Below are 9,147 nucleotides of genomic sequence, written 5' to 3' on the forward strand. Positions count from 1 at the left end.
ACTACTTCGCATTCTAATAAAACTTTTATTATAATCTTTTGCTTCAAAACCATTGAACGACATTGATCCTCTCTCCGTTTCGAGATATCAATATAAATATACTTTAAATTCAATCTATCTTTTTTTTTCAGTAGTGACTCATTTATCAGTATTAAACACGTGCGAGACCTCGTCGAACAACACAGAGTTCTGTTCCAAATCCAACACCACCGAGGATGTGACAAAACCAAGCTGCTCTTACGCGAACGAGACTCGTCAAAAGATACAACCGACTGGCAACAATAATGGAAAAGGCAGAAGCAAAAAGGGGCGAAGAAAACCCACGCAGAAGAAGAAAATCATGGTTAAGGAAAGCAACAGCATGACGAGATACTTGTCGAAATGCGGCCTCTCTGGCATAGAACCGTTGGAGGCGTCGAACGAGAATTACTCGGGCGAGAAATCGTTAAAGGATAAAGTGTGCAGCTGGCTGGACACTTTGCCGGGGAACGAGAATTTGGTCGATCTTGACGTAGTCACAAAAGTGGAGCACGTGGATTCCGATCTGGACGATACACTGACCATGTCGGTTTCCGAGAACGATGCCCAGAGCAACAGGATAACAGACACAAACGTGGATGCCGAGCTCGTCCTCGAACCATCGGTGTGCAATAAAAGTGATACCAATCGATCGACGTGCAAAGAGATTCCGGAGACTTTCTCGAACAAGAACGAGAGCAACGAGAACGATAAAAAGTCTAGGATAAACGTGGGAAATTACTCGTCGAAGATGGACTTCGACACGAAGCCAGACGATACCAAGTCTAAAACTGTTAAATCGAGCGAGGATGACAAGGGGAAGAGCGAGGAAAAATTCATCGAGGTCCAGAGAACGTCTCCTTGCGACATGTTGTCCGCTATGCAGAGGAACTGGTCCTCGGTGGCCAAGTTCGGCAAGGAGATGCGCGCAAAGAGGAAGAGATTGAAGTCTTTGGACGTGAGTATCGAGAACAGAGGGAAATGTCGATCGATGGACGAGGTGGACGAAGAGAAGGTCGGATCGTTCGGTCGGATAGGAGGGGCGAGCGACAGGCGAGGAGGGAGTAAGTGCGAAAAATCGAATGAGGATGGAAACGTTGACGGGGCTATCCTCGTGGACGAGGAATTCCTCGAATGCCAGAAAAGTTTGGGAACTCGTTGCGATGAGAGAGAGGACAGAGAAAGATCGATATCGGCGGAAGTTCAGCCGTGCGGCGAGTCGTCCTTCATCACGTTGGAGGAGGATGGCAAGATACGCATCCGGAATTTGAACAGCTGTCAGATGAAAGCGATCATCGGTGTCTCGGATGAGAATCGTCGAATTGAGGGGGACAACAAAGAGGAGGAGGGGGAGGAGGAAACGGAGAGACAGATGGAGGTGTTCAACACGCCTATTCACGATCGTTCAAAGATATTTTCCCAAATGACACCGGAAGGATCACACAAGGATGACCAAGATCGAGCGAATCTGGTTGACGAATCGGTTAACGAGCGAAGCTTACCGACAAAAGAGCGAATGGACGAGGAACATCGTTCCATGCCGTCGAAATATCAAATCTCCACGCCTAGCCGTAAGAGGTTGTCGTTGAGAAGACAGAGCGAGGATTCGAAATCGAATAACACCTCGAACTCGGACGTTGGCTCGCGATTGAACGCCGTCAGGCGAGACTTGAATCGTCAGATTGACAAAGAAGAAGGGAATGTTGATGTAGGTAAGGGGAACGTGGACGGAATAATCGGAACAGGGAAACGTAAAACCACGGGCGATGAACGGGAGAGAAATTTAACATCGAATGATTACGCGGGCAGAAAGGTGGAGGATAAGAAGCGTAATGCGTCCCTGGTCACGTTTAAGAAGCTGGGGAAATTTTACAAGCGAGGCAACGAGGGGAGGATAAAGAAACGCATCCCGTTCTTTTATTTGAGCGCAACCGGGAAGGAGACGAGTTATTATCCCGGCTTGCACACTCATAAATCGTGTAATTTCGTTGCCATGTGTAACGTGAAGCTCGAAGAAGGGATTGACAAGAGTGGAACAAGTATAGTATCGATAACAGATAGTAGCAGCAACGTTAAAAATGTCGAAGCCGCGAAGGAACCGATAAAATCGAAGGTGAAAGTGGAGCATCAAATTGTATCCGAAAACCAGGAAAATGTGGCTGCTGCACGAATTTCGTGCGAGGAAATTATGCCTCGTCCAATCGACAACGCGAATAAATCTTACGACGTGGACGTGCTCTTGATATCCTCGGACGATGAACCATCGATCACGCCTCCAATTCCTAAAACCGATTCGTCGTGCAAGGACACAATGAAAATGTCATCGCCGTCGTCGAAAGATCGTTCCCTGCCACGATTCCTCTCTTCGTCGCCTCCGATAGACACTCTTCAAACCCAAAAACTGAACGATCCTGAGCCCGAATCAACGAGGAGCAAAGGAAAGAAACCGCACTCTTTCGCGTGTATTTCGCCGCAATGTAATTCCTGTTGCGCGCCGATCGAGAAATATTCGAGCGGGAATCAGAGGGCACTTTTCCACGAGGGGACGAAGGAGAACGAGGGCGAGAATGATGATTCGAATCACAGTCTGTCGTCCCAGACCACGTGTATCAGAACTACGACGCCCGAGGTGAAAAATTCGAGGAAAAGTAATTTGAACGAGAGGAAACGATCGCCGAATCCGAGCAGCAGGGAAACCGAGGTTATCCAAACAGGGCAGAATTCGGATCAGGACGCGGCGAAAACTTGCAAGAAGGAGATACGAGAAAAGGTGTACAACAGGATCGTGTTGTTGGACAGTTCGGAATCCGAATCTATGGACTTCGTTCTCTTGGACGGTAACGATCGTTCTGATGCTTCTCCGAAAACCGAAAAGAGAAAACGTACCGCCTCCTTCGATTCGGTCGACGAAACAGACTTGAACGCGATTGTGAGCAATTGGTGCAACGATGGAATTCTCGACGAGAGGTGTAAGAAGAAAGGGAAACTGGAACGAATACGCGATACTCTTGATTCGAGCACGTCTAGGGACAATTTTTCCACGAAATCTTTGGGTAATTATTTAGAAAGAGAGCTTCCTCCCTAATTTCTGACAATTTTTCGATATGCTGTTGTCTTGTCCAAGATTTCGAACCGAATTCTTCTTCGAACGCGTATAATCGTTCCTCTTTTTTTCCAAATATAATCTTGAAAATTCGAGCGACGATTATGTGCCTAGGGAAAAAGTCGATCTCCACGAATAAACATCGAAAAATCGTGGAAATCGGGGAGGAAGCCTCGTTTCTAGACAATTATCGATCTTCTCTTCTTCTTGGATCGCGATAAATCGGTGAACAAGCCGTCCACGCACCAACAAAAACAATGTTTTCAGACCTGGTGGTTGGTAAATTTGGAAAGGAAAAATCGAATTCCAATTGGACGAAGAACTTGGAGGACAGGGTGGCGCTAGCTGTCGACGAGGATTCCCCTGATTTTTGCGCGGTAATAGACAAAGTGCAGAATGTACGGAAGGGAACGATATTTAAGGAGAACCAACAACGAGAGAACGCGAAGACTGCGGACAATTTGATGCATGATAACTTTGACGATATCATTGCGAATGTGAACACGGCAGATCTGATCACTGATTCTGATGATGGAAAGGGGAACAAATCTAGAAGGGAAGAATATATGGAGGGAAAGAACGATTGTGAGAGAAAATCTAAACACGTAAAATCGTATAGCGAAAAAATTCGATCATGGAACAAGGAAATTCCACATAAATATTCCAACGGTTCTGATAAAGAAAACAGGAACAAAATGGACGTGTCTGATAGTGACAATGGCGATAATGAAGATTTAGTATGTGTAAATGTGAGTAATAAGAGTTGGAGGAGGAATAGATTTCAGGAAGAAATGAGAGTCGAATCGTGTAGTAAAGAATCGACGAGAACATTGATAGAGAATCCAATGTCTTCGTCTGATAAGAGATTCCAAATGAATAACAGTGCGAATAGTTCGATGGTTAAAGATATACACGATTATGATTCTTTGATGGCCATCACGCAAGATGACTTGATGATTAAACAATTCGAGGAAGATCTGTTTGGTAAACCTTCTAAGCATTCTAATGATACTTTAAATAAGGAACAGAGGACTCCAAAAAGTCTAAAGAAGAATAAAGAATATTCAAGACAGAATGAAAAGGTTAGTTTGCAAACATTTTTTGTTAATTTTATATTAGATGTAAAATTTTAATATTTAATTTGTGATAGAACATTATTATTCTAGAGTTACAATGATGTAACAAAAACTTTTAAAAATTAAGTAGAATAAAATATTTTCTAATGTAATTTTAAAAATTATGCATTTAAAAATTATTTGCTTAAAAAATATTAATAAAGGATCATGATTCAATAAACAAAATTTAAAAAGATTTGTTGCAAACGAGATAAAGTTTTCTCTAGATTATAGAAAAAAACCTAAAAAATCGGTATGGAAGCTATTCAAAGTTTTATGATATCTTTCTTTGCATTCTAACAATGTCTCTGTCTAGTGAACTTTTTCTTAAATAACTCTCTCCCTTCCTTGACTCGGTAACTTTTCTTTTAAATAATTCAAAATGTTTAGAAAAATTTTTCACTCAATATCATATCTGTTGTATTTTCAACCGATAACTTATCATACGTCGTCACTATTCATTCCGCCAATTACGAGATAAATAAGATTCTGCATTCTCAAAAACTCATTCCGCTTTAGAATATCCAGGACGTTGAACACTCGGGTGAAGAAGACGACATTGTTGAGAACACTCCTAAAGCAAAGAGGAAAAAGTAAGTAACGGGAGTCTCTCGTAACGTCTATTCTTCTTTAACTTTTTTAAGTTTTGAGAGGTACATTATTCATTTAATTAAGTTCATTAATCAAAATGTAAACATGTTTTTTATTTCTTACCAAATCTCGTCAAAAATTTAAACAAATTTTCTTTAATTATTGGAAGATTATACTGTCAATTCCAAATTTCCTTTAAAGAAATCTTTAATTAGGATATTAAATGATTTTAAATTCTCACTGAATAAATTTTTCTATAAAATATCATTTCACCCAATGAAACTCTTTTTCTTTATCACCTATTTTCCAGATTAGAAGCAATAAATTCGCCGAGGGAGAGTTTGCCATCGATCTCGAAGACCATCGAAAAGTCAGCCTACGTCAGAACACCATCATCGATCACCGGAAGCAACCTGGCTAGCACTCCAGGCTCGACGACCAATATCCAACCACTCCATCAAAGCACCCCTAAAACGCAGCAATTCAAAAACATAATCGGTATCGCAAAGCGAATTTCTGTCATGAACGAACAGTCCAACAAACAGAACATTGTTCAGAGAATCGGTAGTCAGAAGAGTGCTTCTCAGAGAAGCAACGTTCAGAATATCGTTCAAAGAGATATCGAGCAGAGGATCAATATCCAGAGAAGCGATCTTCAAAACACTATTCAAAGGAGCGATCAGAGGAACAGTGATCAAGAAAGTAACGTTCAAAACACTAGTCAAAGGAACAATGATCAAAGAGGCAACGATCAGAGAAGCATTGTTGAAAACGAAATCGTTGAAAGGAACAATATTTCTTCTCAGAGGACAATTGTTCGGAATACCGTCACGCAGAAACTCTGTTTCATATGCAGCGGTCTGATATCGTCCGAAACAGAGCAAGTGAAGATGTTGACGCAAAAAGTGAACGCGAAATACAGAACGCAATTTGATCACGAGGTGACACACGTGATAGTGAAAACGGACAAAGACAATAGCGCTAACAAGACACTGAAATATCTGCAAGGAGTAGCCCATAAAAAATGGATCGTGGGCTTCGATTGGGTGATCAATTCGTTGAAAGAGAATAGGTTGGTGAACGAGGAACCGTACGAGGTTGTAGACTCCAGAACTCTCGAGGCTGGCCCTCGAAGGTCACGGCTCAGAGAGGAGGATCTGTTCACCGGATTCGTGTTTTTCTGCAATGGACCTTATGATAATGTTTCCGTGGAACAATATCAGGTAGGTGGATTCTTGGAAGATATTTTACAGTGATCTTTTTATAGTGTGACAGATTTACAAGGATTTTAAATTGTTTTATTTAAATCGTTAATTTTTTATTTGAATTGGAATTGTTTTAAAATTGAGATGATTGAAGTAAAGAAATATTTAATTGACATAATGATAAAAAGACGTAAGAAAGAAATAAGGAATTAAATTTTAATTAAATGTAACATACTTGAGGAATTTTAATTTTAGCTCGAGTTCAAACCTGTATTTCGTCACGTAGAATAAACTTAAAAATAAAATGCTATTAATTTAATTCTAAAATTGAATATCTTGTGTAATAAAACTGTGACTAGTGTAGGTCTGTGACCCAATAACATCAATCAAAGATTAAAATTAAATATTCTAAAATTAGATAATCTAATTTAAATTTAATCCAAACATGTTTGCTTTTAATTCAATAATAGAATTAGATTATAAAGTTCAATCATTTGGTATATCCTTCACATTCAATATTATAATATTAAAAAATGTAAAAAAGATAAAATTTTTACTTCCAATTCGAAGCAAAACACCTTTGGATCAAATTTTATCTTACTACTTTTGAGCAACTCGCGAAACTCTGATCTGATAAAAAACGCTTTTATTTATGTTGTCTCCGCCATCCAATCTTGCTATATTACTTCAGCTTGAATACCAGCCAAGTTTTAGAGATATCTTCTCTTTTCAGGACATGCTACGCGCTACTGGTGCTATTGTGGTCGAGTCTCTATCCGCTCTAGCCGCTGAAAAAAGTCGGTTGAAGATCATCATGATCCAGGCCGACATGTATGAGTACGAAATTATAAGTAAGTTATTCTTTAAATTGCTCATAATTACAATTTAAAAAAATAAACGATAAACGAGGAATTATTTCAATGATTAAAAATATTATTTTCATGTTAAATTGAAAGTTACTAAAAATTGTTAATTATTTTTTTTATTCTTGAATCAATTAACGCTCACAAATATTTACCTATTATTAGATGAATAGGCTATTATCATTGAAGGACATTTTAAAACATTTTGATCATCGTATCTTTATTGGGAATGATTACGATTATTAATAAAATTTTATGCTCTAATGCTTATATTAGATATTAGATATCAATTTCTCTTAAATTTAGCAATTTATTTCACGATTTATCCATTCAGAATTTTTTTTTAAATAAATAAATTACAAATTACATCAAATCATATAGTAAGTTAAATCTTTCATTGAATATTTTATTATTATTTTTTGTTAAAAATCTTTCATTTTTATTTATTATTTTTATTTATATTTGAATAATTTTTGAAAAAGATTAGATCAAATAATATTATTCTTCATCACAAAACTTTCTCAACATTTCTCCAAATAGTATAGTATAATTCTATAATGATTTAAAATTTTTGTTTTTCTTTTTTTTCTTTCTTTCTTTCTCATAGAATGGTATAGAATGGTTCATGCCATATCAATCGTCCACGAATGGGTAGTTGAGTGTATCAGTCAATACAAACTGATATCATTCTATCCATATCTACAGGAATTATCGCGACAAGATGTACTCGCACTTGGTTATCCAGAATATCTTCTCGAAGAAGAGGTTGACGAGGACTCTGATAACTCATGTGATGTGTCAATGTGATATTCGAATCAGGTTCATTTAATTTTAATGTAATTTCACGCTGATTCTTATCTGCTTTCGTGTCCAATTTACATCAGTGCCAAATCTTTCTAATCAAAATGTACGTATAATTTAGTTTAGAATTTGTATTCTTTCTATTTAGAGACTCGTTTATTGAGAAAATATCAGTAACAAATGGAGTATTTAATTTTACAGAAAGATTATTTGTTACAGTGTGGTTAAAACGTGAACTAATTTGAATATAAAAATTTATTTACAGCTTTTTATGAAGTTGGTGATATGAATAACATGGACAGTATTGTTTCGCCAGTATCAGTATTTTTATTATTTATTATCTATTGATAACAATAGTTATGGAAGTAATCTTTGTTGTAATTTTTGATTAGAAAGTAAGTACTGATATCTGATTTTATTTTAGAGCCACAAGATATGATAAAACAAATATTTAACAGATATTCATTAGTTTATTAAATTAATAATTATTTTAACAGATATTCATTAATTTATTAAATTAATAATTATTTTCACGTTTTCATCCATCAATAATTCCATCAATAGTATTTTTAATCATACAACAGCTTAGAGATTATCCATATAATACTTATATTAAATATACAAATAAAAATTCAAATTTATACCAAAAAAGAACTTAAGAAAAAATACTATCTAATCTCTTAGATTTTTATTTTTTTACATAATATAAAACTCTTTTCATCATGTTAATTAATAATATCAAACTAAATTTCAATTAAGTTACATTCAATATATATCCATAAAATATCCATAATATCTTTCCATCTTCAGTCTTCAAATGATAATACGCAATAAGTTCACGCTTTATCCACAGCGTAAAAACATTGAATGTACATAAATATAATTCTTCTTTCCATTTACACTCTCTCGCACAATACTTATCATCAGAAATGCTCGAGTCCTCTAAAATTTTCTAATTACACCAATCCCACAATATCCATCCAGAACTATGGATACATATATGTAAGACGAGATGGTGCTTAGAACGTGCAATATCATGATCATGGGTGGGTTTCAGGGGCTGCGTATCGCGAGGGGCATTCAGGCCACTCACGTATTCACAAATACACCCGAACAATATTGATTTGCCCGGGACCACCTGTAGCCAACTCTCGTCCAATGTTCTGATACATACATGCATACACATACTATGTCGGTGGTTATGAATCTCGTCTAATTGCGAGTAGAAATAATCATTGTGTCGGTTGTGCTGTCTCTCTCTCTCTCTCTCTCTATCTCTCTCTCTCTCTCTCTTTCTCTCTCTCTCTCTCTTTCTTTTTCTTTCTCTCTTGGTGCACTTCAAGTACCTTAATTGCGTCTCTGTGAGAGTAGAAAGTTAATTGTTGCGACAGACATCGATTGTATTTTGCGTTTCTTTCGAAAGAAATCTGTTTTTTTTTTTTTTTTTTTTT

At 37.1% G+C, this 9,147-nt stretch overlaps 2 protein-coding genes across 5 annotated transcripts in view; one reads left to right on the forward strand and one right to left on the reverse strand.

The window, feature by feature from the left end:
* Window positions 1-8,133, forward strand: part of LOC102674685 — a 12,199-nt gene extending 4,066 nt beyond the window's left edge. The window contains exons 3-9 of the mRNA XM_031509190.1: window positions 132-1,132; window positions 1,193-3,071; window positions 3,389-4,203; window positions 4,756-4,829; window positions 5,138-6,050; window positions 6,766-6,883; window positions 7,503-8,133. Coding sequence (XP_031365050.1) covers window positions 132-1,132; window positions 1,193-3,071; window positions 3,389-4,203; window positions 4,756-4,829; window positions 5,138-6,050; window positions 6,766-6,883; window positions 7,503-7,702 — 5,000 coding nt within the window. The 3' untranslated portion in view covers window positions 7,703-8,133. The remainder of the gene's footprint in view (window positions 1-131; window positions 1,133-1,192; window positions 3,072-3,388; window positions 4,204-4,755; window positions 4,830-5,137; window positions 6,051-6,765; window positions 6,884-7,502) is intronic.
* LOC102676038 (rRNA 2'-O-methyltransferase fibrillarin-like) overlaps window positions 1-9,147 on the reverse strand; it is a 67,137-nt gene that overhangs the window by 11,840 nt on the left and 46,150 nt on the right. For 3 of the 4 annotated variants that reach the window (XM_006612982.2, XM_031509189.1, XM_006612985.2), the window contains one exon: window positions 4,652-4,810. The exons of the other annotated variant lie outside the window; for it this stretch is intronic. The gene's annotated coding sequence lies outside the window, so the exon portion shown is untranslated. The remainder of the gene's footprint in view (window positions 1-4,651; window positions 4,811-9,147) is intronic. 4 annotated transcript variants of the gene reach the window in all.

Source organism: Apis dorsata, unplaced genomic scaffold, assembly GCF_000469605.1.
Source record: "Apis dorsata unplaced genomic scaffold, Apis dorsata 1.3 scaffold_132, whole genome shotgun sequence".
Classification (NCBI taxonomy): Eukaryota; Metazoa; Arthropoda; class Insecta; order Hymenoptera; family Apidae; genus Apis; species Apis dorsata.